Source organism: Monodon monoceros, unplaced genomic scaffold, assembly GCF_005190385.1.
Source record: "Monodon monoceros isolate NGI ecotype Baffin Bay Population unplaced genomic scaffold, NGI_Narwhal_1 Super_Scaffold_5, whole genome shotgun sequence".
Classification (NCBI taxonomy): Eukaryota; Metazoa; Chordata; class Mammalia; order Artiodactyla; family Monodontidae; genus Monodon; species Monodon monoceros.
The window spans coordinates 76,893,929-76,914,396 of NW_021703782.1; the positions used below are offsets into that span (position 1 = coordinate 76,893,929).

At 52.3% G+C, this 20,468-nt stretch overlaps 2 protein-coding genes across 3 annotated transcripts; both read left to right on the top strand.

Annotated features, from left to right (window-relative positions):
* Positions 1-105: 105 nt before the first annotated feature.
* HRCT1 (histidine rich carboxyl terminus 1) lies at positions 106-4,641 on the top strand. Its single transcript, XM_029203801.1, has 3 exons — positions 106-123; positions 977-1,154; positions 3,753-4,641. The coding sequence occupies exon 3, from the start codon at positions 3,864-3,866 to the stop codon at positions 4,191-4,193; it is 330 nt and encodes a 109-aa protein (XP_029059634.1). The 5' UTR covers positions 106-123; positions 977-1,154; positions 3,753-3,863; the 3' UTR covers positions 4,194-4,641.
* A 3,143-nt stretch (positions 4,642-7,784) lies between these two features.
* Positions 7,785-9,893, top strand: SPAAR (small regulatory polypeptide of amino acid response). 2 transcript variants are annotated; one of them, XM_029203802.1, is made up of 3 exons: positions 7,785-7,916; positions 8,062-8,284; positions 8,401-9,893. In XM_029203802.1, the coding sequence occupies exon 3, from the start codon at positions 8,738-8,740 to the stop codon at positions 8,963-8,965; it is 228 nt and encodes a 75-aa protein (XP_029059635.1). In that variant the 5' UTR covers positions 7,785-7,916; positions 8,062-8,284; positions 8,401-8,737; the 3' UTR covers positions 8,966-9,893. The 2 variants fall into 2 exon arrangements, with proteins under 2 accessions (XP_029059635.1, XP_029059636.1); XM_029203803.1 differs by lacking the exon at positions 8,062-8,284 and having other exon boundaries at positions 7,792-7,916.
* Positions 9,894-20,468: the final 10,575 nt, after the last annotated feature.

Consider the following 20,468-nt stretch of genomic DNA (forward strand, 5'->3'; position numbering starts at 1 on the left):
CCGGGGGGGGGGGGGGGGTGACTTTCAAGCGTGGGGTGGGGCCTCTGCTTAGGACCTGCCCGGAAGGGAAGAGGAAGCACATCGAAAAGGGGGCTTATGGAGTGTGGATTTCCGGAGTTAGAGGTAAGGCCCTGGGTGAGGGTGTGTGGGTGGGGTTTAGGCCCAGCATGGTTGGAGGGGGTCTCAGAGGGGCTACCTCTGAGTGTAGAGGTAGGGCCCTGGGTGGGGGTGTAGAGGCACAGCAGGAGGGAGGCTCCGAGGGCAGAGGATTAGGCCTGGGAGCCCAACAGGCTCCCCGGTGCCTAAGTGGACAGGGAAAGTGTTGGCTGTGTTCCCTTCCGTTCCTCTGCCCCCAAACAGGGTCTCCCCTGTCCCCGCTGGACCCCTAACCGTGGGTGGGTCCCGCTGGGTGTAGGAACTCCTCCCCTCCCCCAGCCACCCCTCAGGGGTGCCTGTCCCGTAGGTCCGGCCTTTACTTTTGCTCCGCCTTCTCTCCCTCCCACTCCCTCAGGACCCGCGTGGCTGGAGGGGGCCTCCGTGGGCAGAGGATCAGGCCTGGGCTCTCAGCAGGCTCCCAGGGGCCCGAGTGGGCATGGGAAATGCTGGCCATGCTCCGTTTTGATCCTTTGTGCTCCCAATGGTCCCTTCCTTTCCCCCCTGGGCATGGGATCCCTTCCCCTCCCCCAGCCGCCCCTCAGGGGCCCCGGTCCCATCCCACCTCCACTTCTCCTACCCCCTCACTCCCCCCAACGCCCAGGTCCTACCCGGTTGCTGGGGGTTCCTCCCATTCCCTTAGGTGTCAGTGGTCCCCCACCAGTGCCTGGTAGGTGCCCTAGTTGCGAGGAGACGCGAATTCCACGTCCTCCTAGTCCGCCATGTTGACTCCGCCCCCCACGAAAAAACCTCCTTGATTGTATTTCTGCATGCGATTCTCTATTTAAACATAACAAAAATGTTCCTTTTTTTTTTTTTGCAGTACGCGGGCTTCTCACTGTTGTGGTCTTTCCTGTTGCGGAGCACAGGCTCCAGACGCGCAGGCTCAGCGGCCGTGGCTCACGGGCCGAGCCGCTCCACGGCACGTGGTATTCTTCCCCGACCAGGACACGAAGTATCTCCTGCATCAGCAGGCCGACTCTCAACCACTGCACCACCAGGTAAGCCCCAGGCAACTATAACTTTTGACAGGTCCGAATACAAAACTGATTTATTTACAGTGTCACCGCTAGGTGGTGCCACCAATTAGTGAAAACAATGGTTGCTGTCTTGGGACAACCGAAAACCACTTGCAGCCAGTACAAGCACAAGTTTGTGAGCTTGTAGGGAACTTGTGTGCCCTTGTGCACTTGTGTATAAGTGTGTGCACACACAACTCTTGGTGCATGAGTTTGCTCTCAGTGCAATGTTGGTTTACAAGTGTACACATGTGTGCATGTGTGCAAGTCCATGCAGAGGTCTGTGCACCCTGGAGAGCATGGGCATGAAGCTAATGATATGAACTCCAAAAGTCTTGACCCATCAGCCGTATGTATTGTCTGGAACTCTGGCCCTTTATCTTGGAAGGCTGTTTGTAGAGCGTGCAGAAGCCCTGACCCTAAGGGAGAAATACAGCGACGCCACAGGACAGCTTTTCTGAGGCAGGGAATCCCTAGACACAGCCACACATCCTCTAAGGTCATCAGTCCTGCAAGCCCTCCAAGGAGGTCTCAGTCACTTGTGACGTCGTGGAGGACCGTGCTCTCAACACCTTCCCGAGTGCCCAAAACTTCAAATCAAATGCCCACCTTGGGATTGTATCTTCTGTCCAAATGGGGAGTGACCCTGCACTTAAGAAAATAAATGTGTGTGTATGTGTGTGTAGGATGGGGGAGCTCCCCCAATTCCCTGCCCCCACCCAAAGTCATCCAAATCCACACACCCTTTCCCTGTTATCTCTGTGGATGGTCCTCAGCTGATCTCAGCTCTCACTCTGGAGCCCCCCTCACTCCAGGAATCGTGCTGTCTTGATTATTTGCTGTCTAGAATAGCCCACAAGGCTGGGGTACCTTAGGCAAGTCCCCTCCCTCAGTTTCTCTGGCTCTCAGTGAGGGCTGGGTCTGTGTGACTCCAAGAGGCCCTTAGTGCTGACTGGAGTTCTGCCAGTTGCCGGGCCCTGCCCCCCTCCTGTGGCTGGTGTGGGGTGGGAGTCTCCTTGGAGAAGCTCCCAAGAAGGAGAAAGTTCTGTTTGGCTTCCTCCTCCTCCTTCCAGCACACTTCCCTCCTTAACAGGCCCCCAGGGAAGGCAGCTGGGCTCGCAGGCCTCTAGAAGCCACAGGAGGGAGTTCTCACTTGAGCATCATTAAAAGTTCAAGTGGCTTCCTCCCTCCACGCCCCCCACCCCAGGGTGAAAGCCCCAGGACTCATTAGACCCACTGCCCCCAGAGCCCAATTTGGTTGAAGGGAATGCTTGGCTTTTCCATCCAGAGGAGCTTTGCCTTAAGGGTTTGGGGCTTCCCTGAGAGAGCTCATCTCAGATTGAGGTCAGAGAGGGAAGGTCCCCAGAGGTCACCTCTTGCCCTGGCACTTTTCCAAGGAGGAAACAGGCTGCAGGGGAGGGGCTTGTCCAAGGTCCCACAGAGGTGGGCTCACTGTGGAGGGCCCCCGGGCATCCATGGTCTCGGGATGGAGATGCAGAGCTGGGGCTTCGGGGAGGCCCTGCCACGTGTGAGGAAGAGCTGTGAGAACAGTCTGACAAGCCCACAGCAGAAGGGGCTGCCCAGGGAGATAGTGGACGCCCATCCCTGGACATGTGGGTGGGATGGGTAAGTGCTTGTCTAGATGAACAGAGGATTCAGGACCAGGAGGGGGAGAGGGATGCGAAACTGCTCAGGTCCTGCCCCGTCTGTAAATTCTCCCCCAGGCAGGAATGGCGTTTCACAACTGCTGGGCAGGGAGGCTGGGGTGGCGCGAGGGCCTGCTGTTTATGGCCAGTTGAGCCTGTTGGTTGGAAGCCAGGAGGCTGGCACTGGGCCCTCTCTGACCTCAGCAGCCTCCTTCCTGCCTCCTGCAGCCCTGGGCTAACACCCAGACCCTCTTAGCTCCCAGATCCAGTAGGACCGAGGATGCAGAGACAGTTGTTCAGCTTCCCTGGATGATAAAACCCTGCCTGCGGGGCCTGCCTGAGCTCCTAAAGTGTGGAACAATTGCACAATAGAACCTGACTAGTCCAGGAGGCCTCTGTGGGCTGCAGGACAGGGAGCCGCAGACTCTCAGATGGCACGAGGTCTCCCAAGTCGACTGGTGCAAACTCTACTGCCTTAATATCAGTGGCAAACGTGTCAGGACCTGGTTTAAGTGCCTTATAAATCTTAACTCCTTGAATCCTCAGAAAACTCTATGTGGAAATATGCTCTAATGAGCCATTTTACAGATGAGGAAACTGAGGCACAGAGAGTTTAGGAAACTTGTGCACAATCACAGGGCAAGTGAGTCATGTGGTTTGAGAACCCATGTGTTGTGCTCTCTCTAAGAGAGGAGGGAGCCCAGGGAGGGGACAGAGCTGGCCCAGTCACTTGGCCAAACAGCAGGATTGGGGGCCTAGACTCTTATCTCCAGCCTCTGGCCCCTCCCCACCCCGCAGCCCCTCCTTTCAGCTCCTCTTGGTCCCGACCAAGCCTCGCTGTGGGCCTCCCCAGAGCTAATAGTGGCCAGGCCTCCCCTTGGCTGGCAGCTCCAGCCCAAAGAGGCTGCACCCACGTTCCCTGGCTGCTCTCCAGCCCACAGGAGCTGAGAAAACAAAGTCCAGTGACTGTGAGGGCTGAGCAGAGGCTGCCGAAGGGGAGGAAGCAGCGAGGAGCCACCGAGCGGAGGCCGCTGTCAACTCCCAGATGCTGGGCCTCCTGGGGAGCACGACCTTTGTGGGCTTGATCATAGGCGCTGCTGTGGCTCTGCTGCTGCTGCTGCTGCTGCTGGCCGCCTGCTTGTACTGCAGACAGGAGGAGCCTGACGTGGAGAGGAACCACCCTGCTGCAAGGAGAAACCGAGTCCGGTGGGCCCAGCCTCCGATCTCCTCAGGCCGGGGCCACCTGGGACGCTTGCACCATTTCCGTTATTCTGGCCGTGTGCCTCACATGCCCCATGCGACCCTCCATCACCACCATCACCTCGCCCGCCACCATGCTCACCACGCCCATCAGGCCCAGCGAGGCCGCCGCTGATGCCTGAATGGCAGCCTGCCCCACCATCACCAGGATGCGGGGACCCCGAGGTTCCCGTGCAGAAGGGCACCTCTCGGCGGTGAACGTCGGGACCTGCCTGGGCTTCATTCGCCTACTGTGCCCCGTGTGCTACGGAGGCAGAGGACTGAAGAGCTCCAGGGGTGGCCCTGACGGGGCTGAGAGCAGGGGTGGTGGTGGTCCTTCGGGGGCGGACACCACCTTGTGACTGTAAGTCCCAACGGGCACCAGAAGTGACGGCCAGTCTGGTGCAGGTGCACAGGGGTGTGGGGATGCACAGAAGGTGTACCCTGCTCTCTCTGAACAACCAGGCCTCTGGCCAGGGCGGTAGCTGGGAGGCACCCTGGTAACGCCCTTTCATTTGCAGAAGGTAGCTTGAGGCTGCACAGTCAAGTCAATGGTCCCTTAATACAAGAAAATAAAAACCACTAAGAAGCTTTTGTGAAGAGGCTCTTGATTGTAACTCAAGTGGGAGGGAGGGAGTGGCCAGCCCTATGTCTGCCTCGCCCAGGACCTTCCTCTCCGGTGGGACCAAGTGCCTGGTGCGGGCCCTGCAGCGGGGGAGATTTGGCGGCTCTGCAGGGCTCTGAGGACAGTAGGTGAGAAGGCCTGGGGCCTGAGCTCTGATGAGAGGGAGGTTAGGGTTTGCAGGCAGCCCTGCCCAGACAGAGAGAGGGGGAAGAGGCTGTCCAGGCTGGCCCCTGGGCTCTACCTCCAGGGCTCTATTCAGTCCATCTGTAGGGCAGACTGCGCTCTGGAACTGCAGAAGCCCCCTTCCATGGGCTGTGCTGAATTAATGTTTCTTTGGTAACTGGGTCAGGGTTTCTTATCCAGGCCTTGAGTCTCCAGCCAGCCTGACCCCTCCTGTGCTTGGGTGTGGCTGGCGCTGTGTCTGGGAGGGAGGGTGTGGTGCTGGGTGGCCTTGGGAGAGTGCTCACCTCAAGGGAGTCTCAGTTTCCTCTTCCCTAAAATGGGATAGATGACAGAAACTTCTTGCCAAAGCCTGGAGGCCTGTTCCCAAATACCCCAGAACAGCTGACGGAATTCCAAAGTGAGGAAGGAAATCTTGTTCTGAGGCCTTCCCTGAGGAAGGAAGTCCTGTGAGCCAGGGTGGGAAGTGGAGGGGGAGAGGCTTGGGGGCCAGGCCAGGTGGTAGGGAGGGGCTGGAGAACAGGCCAGAAAGTCCTGGGGCCTGGTGACTGACTCACTGGAACAGAATGTCCTGTTTCTTTTCTATTTCCTGGTGGATTCTCTGTGAGGGCTGGGATGGGAAGGGGTGGAAGGGGGAGAGGGAGGCAAATTCACACTGAGAGCTGGACTAGACTGCAGGCTTGGGAAAGTGGATCAGGGTCTACGGTGCCTTTTGAACCTGCCTCCCCTCGCCTCCCCCTACGGCTGCCCTGAGCTCATCCCCAGCTTGGACTCCTGCTGCAGGCCCTCTGGGCTGCCTACCTCCAGCCCTGCCCCTTTGTGAAGCGTCCCCACACTGTAGCCTCCTCACTGTCCTTAGAACAAAGTCTCTGCCTCCTGGTTGGCCATTCAAGGCCCGCTGGTCTGTTTTGTGCCTACTCGTGTTCCTTTTGTCCTATCCGCACTGCTCCAGTCCTCAGGCTCAGAAAACCCTGCACCTTCCCTTCTCTGTGTCTTTGCCCAAGACGAATTTGTTACTCACTCCTATGGGTTTCCAATTTATTATTATTATTGTTGTTGTTGTTATCGTTATTTCTCTTGGCACACTGAACACACTCTCTTTCCCTAGAGATTTACGGCAAGATTCAAAGGCCCCTGCCTTCATAGGACTGAGAACTCTTTGAGTGCTCCCCACTGCCCAGGGTGGGACCAGTCCACACAACAGATGGTCAGGAAAGATTCCCAGAGCTTCACGCTCTCTAGAAAAGTAAATGTGCTTGGAATAACCACTGCCAGAAGCTTGGGGCTTCAGGGACACCAGGTATAGCAGTAGGACCCTGCAAGGATTAGGCCGTTGAGCTCCTGGGGCCTTGCTGAGGGGGCTTGTGTTCCTACCCTATCTCCCCAGTGTTGGGGGTGTGTGGAGGTCTGTAGCCTGCTGGCTTGGACCACGCCCCCCATCCCTCTGCAGAGCCCCATGTCAGCCTTGGCTGGCCTGTCTTTCCTAAGTGTGGCTTCGAGCATCCTCTGGGAGAACCAGGATGCCTGCCATCACCTTTTCCCTTGTTAATATAAGTGGGATGTATGGGGGACTTCCCTGGTGGTCCAGTGGTTAAGACTCTGAGCTTCCACTGTAAGGGGTGCAGGTTCGATCACTAGTGGGGGAATTAATATCCCACATGCCACGTGGTAAGGCCAGAAGAAAATAAAAAAAAATATATGGAATGTACGGGGCGTGGTCTTTCTTCTGACCAGTAGACAGTGATGGATGCTGGGAGGACAGATGTGTGTCTAAGTGGTAGACATCTTTGGGAGCCCCATTGCGTCTGGGGCTCATAGGCAGGGACTGTCTATCATAGGATTACAAAAGTCACAAGAAGAGAAAATACCTGGAATAAATCCTTAGGACAAGCAGTTCCCCTGGTGCCCTCCATCTCCCAAACTGACTGATTGATTTTGGTAATTCAGTCTGAAACCACAGGCGCCACAGATTGGCTCATCGTGTTTCCTGTCTCCTGCTTCTGGTCGCCCCAGCTAATACAAATAATTCAAAGTGTCCAGCTTCCTGTCACGGCCCCCGCTGGCTCCAGGCTCCTCCTCTGTGTGGGTGTCCGGTCATCTTAGAAAAGGGAAGAGAGAGGATTTAGCAGGGTATCATTTACTAGGAATTGTCACTCTCCCATTCTGTGTGTAGGCAGTTTCCTACAACTAGTACCAAAGAAAGTTCACTGGGCCTTGGAGAAATTGCAAAGGACCCAGGCTGTGTGACCCTGGGCTAGGCCTTGGCCCTCCCTCGGCCTTTGCACTCTGGCCAGTAAAACTGTAGAAGGAGGCAACTGCTCTGTGAACTGGTGGTACCTAGAGAGAGCATCAAACTAAGAGGAAAGGGAGGAAGCCCCTCCTAGACTATTTGGTACTCTAGTTATCACTACTAACCAGCAGTAGGCCTTGGGCAGGGCATTTAACCTCTGTGACTATGGGCCCTGTTATCTCTGAAATGGAGATAATATCACTTCGCAATGTTGCTGGAACCATGATATTAGACAGTGCCTGACCGTGTCTAGTACGTGGAATTATCGTTTCTCACAATACCTTTTCTCTAAGGTTGGGTAAAGTGAGGCTAATAACCCAGTCTGCTCTCCGGAAGTGGTGGTGGCCTCAGGAGGTGTTGGCTGTGGAAGGGCTGTGACAGAGCGACAGTCAGGGTGGAGCCCCTTCTGGCAGACTTACTCATGGCCTGGGCCTGGTTCACCCCCTCCCCTGCGCCGGTGAAGTGGACACCCTGGCAGGGAGCAGGGCTGGTGTGGCATGGGTGTGCATGGGGGGTGAGGTGGGGTGAGTGCAGTCACCAAGGGGGCCGGCAGCTGTGCGGGTCCTGGGCCCTCGCTCACAATTGGAGGAAGGAATGCAGGAAGTGCTCACAGCCGCTCAGACATCTCAGAGCCTCGTCCCAGGCAGGACCAAGGCTGCAGTACCCTGGGAATGAGTGTGCCATGGCCTGGCCCCTGGGGTGGCCACCGGGCCAGGAGCCCACGGCACTGCATACAGCCAGAGCTGTCCCTCGCGGAGCCCAGGGTAAGTTTTCACAGCACGAGCAGGCAGCGAGGAGGGCTGCGGGGAGGCTGGAGCAGAAGACCAGGGAGGGGGACTAAGGAGCCCACAGTAGTTACTGAAGGGCTCAGATATCCCTCCCGGAGCATGACCTGCCTTATCTCGACAGCACTCTCCCAGCCCGTGCAGAAAAGGAGGCCGAATGAAAGGGCACTTGTTTCCTAGCAGCACTCCCTGCATCTGGCCCAGAGCTGCCGTTGCCTCCTCCCCACTTTCGTCCCTGCCCCCAGCACAGGGCCAGGGGTTTGAGAGGCAGCAGATAGGCTGATTCAAGGACTGGCCCAAGGTTCCTCCAGGGGAGGAGCCTGGGCTCATCTTGGATCCACAGGACGGTGAGTATTTTGTCTTTTGTCTGAGTGTACAAACACTCATGAACTCCATATGCGTCATCAGAGGGCCGGGTTAGTGAGGCTCCCTCTGAGCAAAGTCTTCTGCCTTCTCCTTCCAGCCCCCTGCATCCAGGGAGTCTTGAGCTCACATCTTTCAGGACAGTGCTTCTTCCAGAGCTGCCAGGGGAGTTGCCCATGGCTCTTAGAAACCTGGCCCGAGGCTTAGAAAACAGTGACAGAGACCCCCTGAGATCGGAGTAGAGCCATGTGGGGCACCCAACGGCCCAGAGGGGGCACCAGCCAGGGCCTCAGACCGATATCTTCTTAGAAGACCACCGGGAGAGCAGCTGAAGGAGCAAGGGCACCTGCCGTCACCAAGAGCCCCTCGCTTCAGATGGGGAGCTAAGGTCTGAGCGCATCCCGGGTTGCTCAGTGGGTCAGTGGCCAAACGGGGCCATGGAAACGGCAGTGATTGGAATGGTGGCCGTGCTATTCGTGGTCACCGTGGCCATCAGCTGCATCGTCTGCTGTTTCAGCTGTGACTCAAGGACCCAGGGTTCTCAGGGGGGCCTACGCCCCAGCTTCACGGTGGCCACGTTTCGCCGGGAGGCTTCTCTCTCCACGGGGCCAGGTCACCATGTCCAGCCAGTGGCGGGTGTCCGGGACTTCTGGACTTTCATGTGAGACCTACCAGCCCCCAGGATCCGCTCTGCTGGTGGTCAGACTCATCTACCCCCCCAGCAAGCCTTCTCTGTTGACCCACTCCTTCAAGCCTGGCATTCCGGTCCTTCCCTGCCTGTATCCAGAAAACACCCTGTCCCATCCCATCCCAGCTTGCCGTGGCCTCCAGTCTGGGAGATCCATGGTGATGGGACCAGCTGGGAGTCAGCTCTGACCCCTGAGAGCTCAGCTGGACCCAACCCACAGGATGGGGCTTAGGAGAGGTCCGGAGCTTGAGTGACCGGGCAGAGTTGGATGGTATGGTGGGCCAGCTCTTCTGAGCTTCACGGTGAACTGAAATATCACTGGACTTTATAGTGAACAGAGTGTTGGTTAACTCAAGTTATCCCAGGATGCCTATGAAACTGGTTCTATTGCCACCAGAGGAAGCAGCGCCCTCAGTGGACAGTTTTACAAACTTATCTGTTCCTCTAATTGAGTCATTTTGCTACTTGCCTGTGCACATCCTGCAGAGCCCACCCCTGAGATCTGCCTCCTACCCGTTACCTGAAATCAGCCCTGAAATTCTGAAACCAAAGGGATGCTTCCTGGGAACTGGCAATGTATTTTATAATTGAAAATGCATATCCTTTTATGGGTCTCCCAAGAATCAGGGTTGGGGAATCACAAAAGGAAACAGAAGAGAAAAATAGAGTCACAGAAAGTACAAGATGTTTTATTAACAGGAAAGCCAGAAAGAAGACTTTGAAACATATTTTGAATGAGACTTTATTACTATATTCTTATAGGTCACTTCTATTCTTAGAGACTAAGTGACCTGTGTCACTCAGGAATGATAGAAAAATGATAGAACTCCAAATGACAGAACTGAAAGTTAATTTCGAATAAGTTAAAATGTTATGTTATATTGACAGTATGTAACAAAGCTCTTGTCTGCATCACAAATAAATAGATGTTCAGTTTTTATTTATAGAAAATCTGTTTTCTCTGTACCCATGAAATAAATGCCGGGCCATATTTAGCATATGGTTTGAAGGCTGCAGAATTCTGAGTCTCCTGACTCGTGTCTCCAGCCAGCCCTGAAGGAATGACTCTCCCAGGACGTGCCTGTTGAAGGGGGCAGGACTGACCTTGAGAGGAGGTCTGGCCTCTGAGGGTGCCCGGATGGGCCACTCTGGCCACGTGGCTGCCATAGGAAGGACTCTCAGAGAGAGAGGCTTAGGGCTGCAGAGGTGCAGAAGGGTGAGGGGACAGGGAGAGAGTCAGGCTGGTGGAGAGGCGTGGAGGCAGGTGGAGTGGGGTGAGCATGGGGAGGGAAGAGGCACAGCCCAGGGACAGGAGCTCCTGGCGACCGCGTCTTGGTCACTCTGGACCCTAGAGCCCGCAAGCAGGGCCTTCATAGAGCATGTGGACGGTACCGGCTGCAGGGAGGACCTGGAGGTCCTCAGTTGAGTGGTGTGAACTGTTCAGGTCATGTTCTCTGAAAGTGAAGCCCAGACAGAGTTTGGGGTGCCAGATGTTTATAGGGATCAGCATGTGTGAGGGCAGGAGGAGGAAGCAGGATTAGACAGAGGAAGGAGACAAATAATGATGCAGGCCCTTAATATTCCCCCACCTTTGCTGTCTCTGAATGCTCCCCCCCAGCCGCCCAAGTTTGACCTCAGGCAAAGCAGCTCTGCAGCTGAGGCTGGCCCTGAAGTCCTTCCTTGAAGGGGTCCTGGGTGGTGCATCTTCACAGGAGCTCAGGTGCGGCCTGTTCTCAGAGGTACGCAGACCAGTCAGAGGTGGCTGAGCATGTCCAGGGACAAAGAAATAACGGGCACAGGAGCTCCAGGTGGGCAGAGACGGCAGTGCGAGATCTGGGAGGGGAGAGAAGAGCGGGCCTCAGCCTCTCTCTGATCTCAAGCAGAGTTAGCTCTGTTCTAGGTCGGGCATCTTCAGCTGGACCCAAGTATCAGGACCCCAGGCCCAGGGCTTTGCCTCTGTATCGTGTGGTCACATCCTTCCCTGGGTCTGTGGAGGGAAGGTCTGTAGGCTGGACTCACACAGCTCTGAAAACAAGCAATGTGGGGGGCAGCCTCACTGTGCAGGCGGGCAGTCTGTCAAGCCCTGAGGTCTCCTTATTTGCTCATTCGCTCATCCACCCACTCATCCACCCACCCATCCATCCACCCATCCATCCATCCATCCATCCACCCATCCATCCACCCATCCATCTATCCATCCATCCATCCATCCACCCACCCACCCATCCACCCATCCATCCACCCACTCCATCTACTCACTTAGCCTTACTTCCTCATCTACTCATGCATTCATTCATTCATCTCATCACTCATTCACTCATTGTCATTCACTCCTCCATTCAATAAACACTGGCTGAGCACCAACTGTGTACCAGGCCCTGCCCAGGGAATGTGGGAGTCAACCAGACCTGGTCCCAGCATTCGATGAACTCCCAATATAGTCACCTGGACAAGGGTGCAAATAACACAGGTGCTTAAGGGAGGGAGAGCTGGGAGACCCAGGGAAACCTGGGAGGAGGTGGCTCTCGAGTTGGACTTGAAGAAAAGTTGGCACTTCAGCAAGCAGAGTTTGGGGGAGGGACAGAGGGAACGGCGGCATGAATGGAGGTTCAGAGAACGTGCGGGCAGGGAGTAAGCAGTTCAGCGTGAGTGGGCGCGAGGGGACGAGGCTGGGCCACAGCCAGCTCCTGAGGGAACCACTTCTTGCCACATCTGGCCAGCATGTTTCCGGGCAACAGAAGATGAAGGCAACAAAGAGGCAGCCTCCCTTGTCAGGCTGGGCAGGAGCAGTCTTCCCTAACGCACACGCACACACACGCACGCACACACACACACCAGCGTTGCAACCTGCTGTTGCCACAGGGGTGAGGTGGCCCCTGCAGCAGGGGCTGGAGAGAAGGTTCTTGGAGACTCAGGGGGTGGCCGGCCCACAGTGGAGGTGGAGCCGAGGGTGAGGGAGAGGCTGTTCCAGGGAAGCAGGGAGTTTGAGAAGGGCAGGCAGTCAAGGCCAGCACCCTGGAGCAGGCTGACAAAAAGGAGGCGCCAAGGAGGAGCAGCTAGAGAAGGGGCAGGAAGGTGGGGAGCGAGGGGGGCAAGAAGTGGGGAGTAGGGTTACCCGATCTAGCAAATAAAAATACAGGACATCCAGTTAATTCTAATTTCAGGTAGACAACAAATAATATTTGGTATACATAGGTCCCATGCAGTATTGGGGACACACTTATACTAAAACATTACTCGTTGTCTATCCGAGGTTCAAATCGAACTGGGTGTCTGGTATTTTATCGGACAACCCTACGAGGGAGGGAGTGGTTCTCAGAGAGGGCGGGTCAGTTGGTTGAAAGCATCAGGGGGGCCAGCGAAGGTGAGCACCCAGGCCTTGGGTTAGGCAACGTGACAGTTGACAATGACCTTGGCGAGAACGGTTTGAGAGGAGTGAAGGGAGCAGCCCCACGGTAGTGTGCGTGTGCGCGGGCGCGTGCGTGCGCAGGGGCGGTGGAGGCCGTGGGAGCTGAGTCAGCAGGAGATCACAACTGAAGATAATCTGAAGGGAAGCAGGGTGATGTATTGTGGCCCATTTTTTTTTGGTACGCGGGCCTCTTACTGTTGTGGCCTCTCCCATTGCGGAGCACAGGCTCCGGACGCACAGGCTCAGCGGCCGTGGCTCACGGGCCCAGCTGCTCCGCGGCATGTGGGATCTTCCCGGACCGGGGCACGAACCCGTGTCCCCTGCATCGGCAGGCGGACTCTCAACCACTGCGCCACCAGGCAAGCCTCTACTACTGGTCTTTTTAAGAAGGGGAGGGAGGTTGAGCATATGGAAGGCCCGAAGGAGAAGGATTGCCGAGGGAGACACTGACAGCTGCCAGCGAGGAAGGGACCCACGGAAGGGTGGGGCTGGGAGCTGGAGCACGCGGAGGGGGTCCGAGGGGTCAGGTCTGGATGGCAGGTGGCGGGCAGGGCAATGCTGCTGGGAAAGATGCTTGAGGATATGGGTAGATGCTCATGTTGTGTGTGGGGCGCATGGGGAAGGAGGGAGATGAGGGCATCATGCCAGATAGTCTGTTTTCTTGGTGAAGCAGGAGCATCTGCTCAGAGATGGGTCTAGGGGAGCTGGGGTCAAGGAGAGCCTGGAATGATGCCCCAGAGAAGGGAGGAGCAGCTCCTACAGTCCTGCTTTTCTTAGGTGTGTGGGGGCGAGAATGTGTGTGGTCTGGGTGCGGTGCGTGCGTGTGGCATCTGTGTGTGTGCGTTGTATGGTGTGAGTGTGTATGTTGTCAGGCGTGTGTGTGAGTATGCAGTGGTTTGTGTTGGCCTGAAGTGCTCCTGCCATTCCTCCCAGTGCAGCCCATTGTGTAAGAAGAGGGAGGGGTTCTATCACAGGCCAGCACGGAGCCCCTCTATCCCCAAGGGAGGAGGTGGCAGTGTAAGACAGAGGCTAAGGCTGGCACCAGGAGGCTGGCAAAGCCGGGAGTGTTTACTTGGTGGCGCTGAGGGAAGAGGCTGCTCAAGGTCACCTGGAAGTCTGGGTGGAGCTGCCCTCGAACCCCCAATCTCTCAGTCTCCAAATGCAGCATTCTCTGTTCATTCTGCTAATACTAGTTCTTATTTATTGGACTCCTACTGTGTGCTAGGCACTATGCTTTCTGCGTTTCATCTTGTCTTTGCTCACAGCGACCCCCTCATCTTCATTTTACAGCCGAGGGACCTGAGCCCCCGCTGTGGGTCGCTCTGGGCCAATGCGTCCCAGCGCTGCTAGAACCTGCAGACACTAAGTGAACCTACCCTTTTCCTCTGTAAATGGGGGCTGCAAGTCTCAGCCGACCCATTTCATATCTTCAGGATGAAGGAGAGGCTGGAGCACCAGGGATCTGATTTGCCCCGGGTTTCCCTGTACAAGAGCCTTGCTCACACGTGACCCACCTACATCTGTCTTTGAAGAAGGAAGAGGTCTTTGCCATATACAGTTCGAACAGGCAGCCCAGGAAACCTCACCCCAGATAACTCTGCCAAGGGTTGGACTGCTGGGTTAACAGACCTCAGCCCTGGGCTGCCCAGCCAAGGCCTTCCTGCAGAGGTATGGACTGTGCCTCTCCACGCCCAGGTCCACCCCAGGACAAAGGGGAGGGAGAACCCTGCTCCGCTCTGCCCAGCTCTGTCCCAGCGCTGCCCCCGCCACTCACTGGCTGGGCCTCAGCCTGGTGCAGAGGAGGTGAGAATCCTGCCCCCTTGTCTAGAGGCCATGTGAGGGAGGGAAGAGCCTGGAAACCCATCTGTCAGGAGCCCCTGCCCCTCTGCCTGCCCTTCCTCCACACTCCTGACCCTGCAAGCAGCTTGGTGTTTCTCTCTGGGACAGGCTGGATTCTGGAATCAGGAGACCCTGAAATAACATGTTTTCCGGAAAAGTACCTTCCTTAAAGGAAACCACTTGTTCCAAGGAGTTGAAAAGGGCCATTGTGCTCTGCCAGTCCCCGCTCCCCTCAGGACAGGACACTTGAAAAGACACACACTGCTATACACACACACACACACACACACACACACACACGCACACAGATGCATTCATCCAGTGCATTTGTAAGAGTGAAAGGAGCAGACTAAACACCAGTCAGAGGGGGGCCGGGCAAATCCTAGCAGAGACACAACATAACACTAGGCAGGTGTAAAAACAATGAGGTAAATTTAAACTCATTACCATGAAAGGGCATTTATCACATATCAGTAAGTAAAAAGTAGAGGAAATTGGAGAACTATAAACGTGCCCTGTGGTAAAATTCTATTTCTGTTAAAATACACTTACATGCATAGAAGAGGGTGTGGAGAGCTACATGCCCAGGTGTTAAGTAGTGACTGTCTCCAGGTGGGCGGGGTGTTTGTGTGTTTCATGTTTTCCCTTTTTGTTTATCTGTATTTCTTGTAATAAATGGTTTGCTTTTGGATAAGAGAAAGCAAGAAACTAACAAAGGAAAAGAACAAAATTAATTTTTCTAAGTTATAAAATGAACCAACTCCAATCTGAGGAAGAGATATAAAAACCCAAATGGTGACAAATTCTCAGGACAGACAGACAGACACACACACGTATTCTGTGTAATTCACAGGGTTGAGGTAGAAAAGGCTGAGGAGTTGCGGGATGGTTGCTAAGTTTCTAGGAAACGCTGGGATCTGGATGTGAGGGTGACTGCGGGGACTTCAGGGCCTGAGGGGTGTGTCTGGGTGGGTTGGGGAGGATAGAAGGAGTGTCCTGGGACTCAGCCTGGCCTGAGGGAGAGGCTTAGTTAGACACGCACCTACCTTCTGCCTCCTGAGAGAGCGTATGGATCCTTATCCCCGGTCCTCAGTTCAGGCAAGGCTGAGAAACCTGCCAGGGCATCTCCTGCCTCTGCCGCCTCCTGCCTCCGCCCCACACTGTTGTGGAGGGAGATAGCAGGGCCCACTGCTGGCAGGGGCTGCCCTGCCACCACTCATATTACACGGCAAAGGGAATTACAGTCGCTGATGGAATTCCACTGGCTCATCAATTGACCTTAAAATAAGATTATTCTGGATTGGGGCTTCCCTGGTGGCGCAGTGGTTAAGAATCCGCCTGCCAATGCAGGGGACACGGGTTCAAGTCCTGGTCCGGGAAGATCCCACATGCCGCGGAGCAACTGAGCCCGTGCGCCACAGCTACTGAGACTGCACTCTAGAGCCCGCGAGCCACAACTACTGAGCCCACGTGCCACAACTGCTGAGCCCATGTGCTGCAACAACTGAGCCTGCGTGCCGAGAGCCCATGTTCTGCAACAAGAGAAGCCACCACAATGAGAAGCCTGTGCACCACAACGAAGAGTAGCCCCCACTCGCTGCAACTAGAGAAAGCCTGCGTGCAGCAATGAAGACCCAACACAGCCCAAAATAAATCAATAAATCAATCAATAAAAAGATTATTCTGGATTATCCAGATGGGTCCAATGTAATCAAAAGGGTCCTTAAATGTGAAAGAGGGAAGCATGAAAGTCAGGTCAGAGTGATATGAAGGACAGTAGCTAATAAATGAGGGCAGCCTCTAGAAGCTGGAAAGGAAAAGACAAGGAAACAGATGTAGCGTCCCCAGATAGGAACTCAGCCCTCTGACACGAATCCCGGTGAGTCCCATCTTGGACTCTGGCTCCAGAACTGTAAGATAGTACCTTTGTATTGTTTTAAGCCACTAAGTTTGCGGTAATTTGTTACAGCAGCAGAGTATCCTTGGCTCCACCATTAGTGCTCACCAAGGTTGGAATTTGCCCATCAGGAATCCCTTCTCTGGCTGTCGAACATGTAAGGTGGCATCTGAGGGGATGCAAGTATTAGAGTTGAAGAAGGCGGTTGGGCTCAGGGGATAGATGGGCTGGACTACTTTAGAGAAAAAGATGGGAAGATAGAAATCATACTTCTCAGATGAGTAGGGTGAGAGTAACAACACGGTGACTGCCAGGCTGTGCTAGGTGTTATGCGACATGTATCTCCAACAATCCCAGTCCTATCCTGTGCAAACAGCCATACAAGCACACAAGGGTGTTCTTGCAGTTTTATTTTTGATAGCAAAATATTATAAAGATCCAAGTACCATCAACAGAGAAATATATAAACAAATTGTGGTACAGCCACAAAATGGAATAATAGTCATTATAAAAATGTACTGACTTGGAAACTGCCTACTAAAAATAGAGAAAGAAAAGTAAGTGACAGAATGGTCTTATAAGAAGAAAGGGGGAGCAAATAAACAAATATCCTTTCTTCCTAAGGAAAAAAAAAGAACCAAAAAACTCCTAAATTACACTTATGTGTATGTGTTTGTATAAACATAGAGAAAAGTCTGGAAGGATATGATTACCACTAGGGATAGGCTCGGAGGGAGAAGGAAACACTGTTTTCTTTATATTCTTCTGCATCGTTCAAATATATTTTAACAAGAATTTGTTGCTTTTTAGTCCATGTAACATTATTTTTTAAAAAGACGGTACAAAGGTTAAAAAGAGCAAACTTTACTATTACTGTTGTTATTTGCAAAAGGAGCTCTCTGGGCGGAGGAATGCCAGAGCTCCACTTAGCAGGAACACTCTGGACACAGATGAACAAAATTGATTCCTTTTCCTGTGTGAGCTTAGCTGGGGAACGAGGTAACATGACTCCTGTGAGTGGAAAAGTGGAGTCATCCTAGCCTGCCTGGCCTTTTACAGATATGTGACCTGACGTTCTGCGAGGGACCTGACATTGCTCTAGACTGTATGGCAGTTCCAGACTGAAATACAACTTTCTGGCCCCCGTTTCAGTGAACTTGGAACTTCCTCAAAATTCAAACCCCCTTTTCGTAATTCATAATTTTCATGTGAGGAATAAAAATGTCTGTGTTTTGCTGCCTGATCCCACTGTAAATCTGAGGTCTTGTTTATGTCTTGATACCCCAGCTCTTAAAAGGAAGGGACACTGGCAGAGAGAGGGTCCTAGGAAAGTAGCCAGGGTGGGGCGTGGAGTCTGGGGTCCTTGCTCTTCCATCAGGCTCACAGCACAAGGGCTGGATCAGGTGTGTGGAAGTTCTCTGTCTGTCCAGCACCTGAAACTCTACAAGGTGTCCCAGGTTTGCAAAGCTCTTCTGCAGCATCATCACAACTGTCTCCTGCGATATGCACGGGGACCCAGTGGAGCGGTATCGACCGTAGTTTACAGATGAGAAAACTAAGACCTTGAGACACTAAAGTGATGAACCCCAAGCCATTCAGCAATTTGGTCTCAAAGTTTAGGACAGAGTCACATCTCCTTATTCTCCCATCTCCTTCAGCCAGAGTTTCATTTTTATCTCCTTTATATCTTCTATTTCCAAGGTAGATTTTGTTTGATTAAAAAAAGGTCTGCTGCTTCAGAAAGTTTGAAAGTCAGTGATCCAGAATAATGTTTCCAAATTCCCAACTGATACTAATGTTCAGCAGTCAGGAATGACAAATTGGAATTTCCAGGAATTCTTGAGAATTTCTGAAATCATAAATTATTATGCACTATTCATAACACTTATTTACATGCTTTTAAATAATGAGTGACCATAATAATAAACAGTGAATAATTTTCTGTGATAGAATGATGTTAAAAGTTTCAGAAGGGCTTCCCTGGTGGCGCAGTGGTTGAGAGTCCACCTGCCGATGCAGGGGACACGGGTTCGTGCCCCGGTCTGGGAAGATCCCACATGCCGTGGAGCGGCTAGGCCCGTGAGCCATGGCCACTGAGCCTGCGCGTCCGGAGCCTGTCCTCCGCAGAGGCCCGCGTACCGCAAAAAAAAAAAAAAAAAAAAAGTTTCAGAAGTTTTCAGTAAATAACATAGTTTTATAGTTTGTTATTATTATGAATCAATATATTATGACAAGATTATTTCAATAACATGGAAAAATGATCTCTACCTAATACAGACATTGGATATAGAAAACGTTAAAAGGAAGGAAACATTAACCCCAAATAAATGCCAAACAAAATCACTTAAAATTGAAAGAGAATACCACAAACATTTGATATTTAAAAGTTATCATTTGAAAAATGAACTTTAAAAAGACAAAGAATTAATTGCTCCAACTTAAAAAAGACAAGAATTAAAGATAATCTTGATCTTTGCTTTGTGACAGGTATTCCAGACATATAAAACTTTCATTTTGCATTGATATTGGTTGAATTAAGAGTGTGTCCCAAACATCTTCAAGTTGAGTGTTAGGGTGCATGTTGCTTCATAGAAGCTCATTTCCTTTTTTAATTATAATTTTTTTTTGGTCTGCTTGCCTCAGTCTTGATTTTGCCATTGAATTTAATATTGCCCTTGCTGGTGGCTACTGCCTGGACCTGATTGGAGACCCCTGTTTTGTAGTCCTTACTTTACTGAAAGTTGTGGAGAGGGTGGGATGTGAAAATGAATAGTCAGCAAATAAATTCAGCGCTTGGGTTTAAAAAAAAAAATTGCTCTTGCCAATTCAGATTTTAGAGCAGTTTCTGATTTCATGTTGGAGTGTTCTACAACAACAATCACATCTTTTGCATCTCTTCTGTCAAGTATTTACAAAGAACTGTAGCCTATGGTGAATACTCAAATATTTGGAGATGCCAGCTACATTATTGGAAAGTTTTCGTACAGTATTAATGTTCAGACCCGCTAGCAACGTTAATAGCACTACACAGAATCACTTCTTGAAATTGCCAATATAAGGACTTATTTTGCTTCCAAAGTTTATTTTTTTCTGACACCACTCATAGGATTTGTATAAATATCCTATGTGTATGAACTTACTAATATTTATTTTATTTGTAGAAATGAGTTGCTGTTAGAAACAGACCAGGCTACAAGCACACACTTATAACCAGTGTGTGCTGGTAAGCTGACTCCCTGGGGGGGGGGGAAAGTCATAATATGTAGCTTTTGCCATTTTCTGAGGGGAGGTGTAAATATTCCCACTAGGGTCAATTTCAAGCTACCTATGTGATGTCACCGAGAGTCAGAAAGAGATGCTCACAACTGGCCGGCTCTCTCTCTCTCCTTTGTGAGCCAGCTCTACCCCACCACAGGCAAGACTGATTAGATTGTGACAACATCTCTCCTTCCTGCTCCCATTCCATTCCGGAACTGTCAACCTTAATTTTCCAATACATGCTTTTGCGTTTTCTACTCTTGCTTTCGATTTGGTATTAGTGGATTCCTTTGAACTAGTGAGATCTCTGTGTTGATCATTAAGTTTTAATTCTCACAGGGGAATAGTTTTCTCAGGTTTCTAGATTCCTCAACTTATTTTTATTAGGATTTGGGCTTTGGAAAAACATTACATTTCGGAGAAATGCTGGGAAGGAATTCCTGCAGAGAAACACTAATCCAGAAAACCTGGGTGAAAACATCCCATTTGTTTGAATGATCATGATTCTACTGGGTATGTTTTCATTGGTCCCAATTTTGCCCACTGGTCATTGTCATTCATCTTATTTTAGGGCATTTTAGGTGTGGAGTCCTATACAGTTTGCTGTTAAGTTTAGTGATTTTCCAGAGAGGCTGACCACCAGGATTGATTAGTGATCACCTGACCTCTGTCTGATCTTGTACACGTGGTACAAGTTAGTCGTCAACATAGCTGGTTGTCTCCAACCTGTTTTCTCCTTCATTCTTTTTTTTTTTTTTAATATTTATTCATTAATTTGGCTGCGGTCGGTCTTTGTTGCGGCATGTGGGGATCTTCGCTGTGGCTTGCAGGATCTTTGCTGCGGCATACGGGATCCTTTTTTAGTTGTGGCATGTGGACTCTTAGTTGCGGCATGTGGGATCTAGTTCCCTGACCAGGGATAGAATCCAGGCCGCCTGCATTGGGAGCGTGGAGTCTTAGCCACTGGACCACCAGGGAAATCCCTCCCCTTCATTCTTATTCTTAGCACAAAAACAACACAGCCTCCCTTGGAGCTAGGAGTGACCAACAAAGTGGAGTGCAATGTCTGGGAAACGT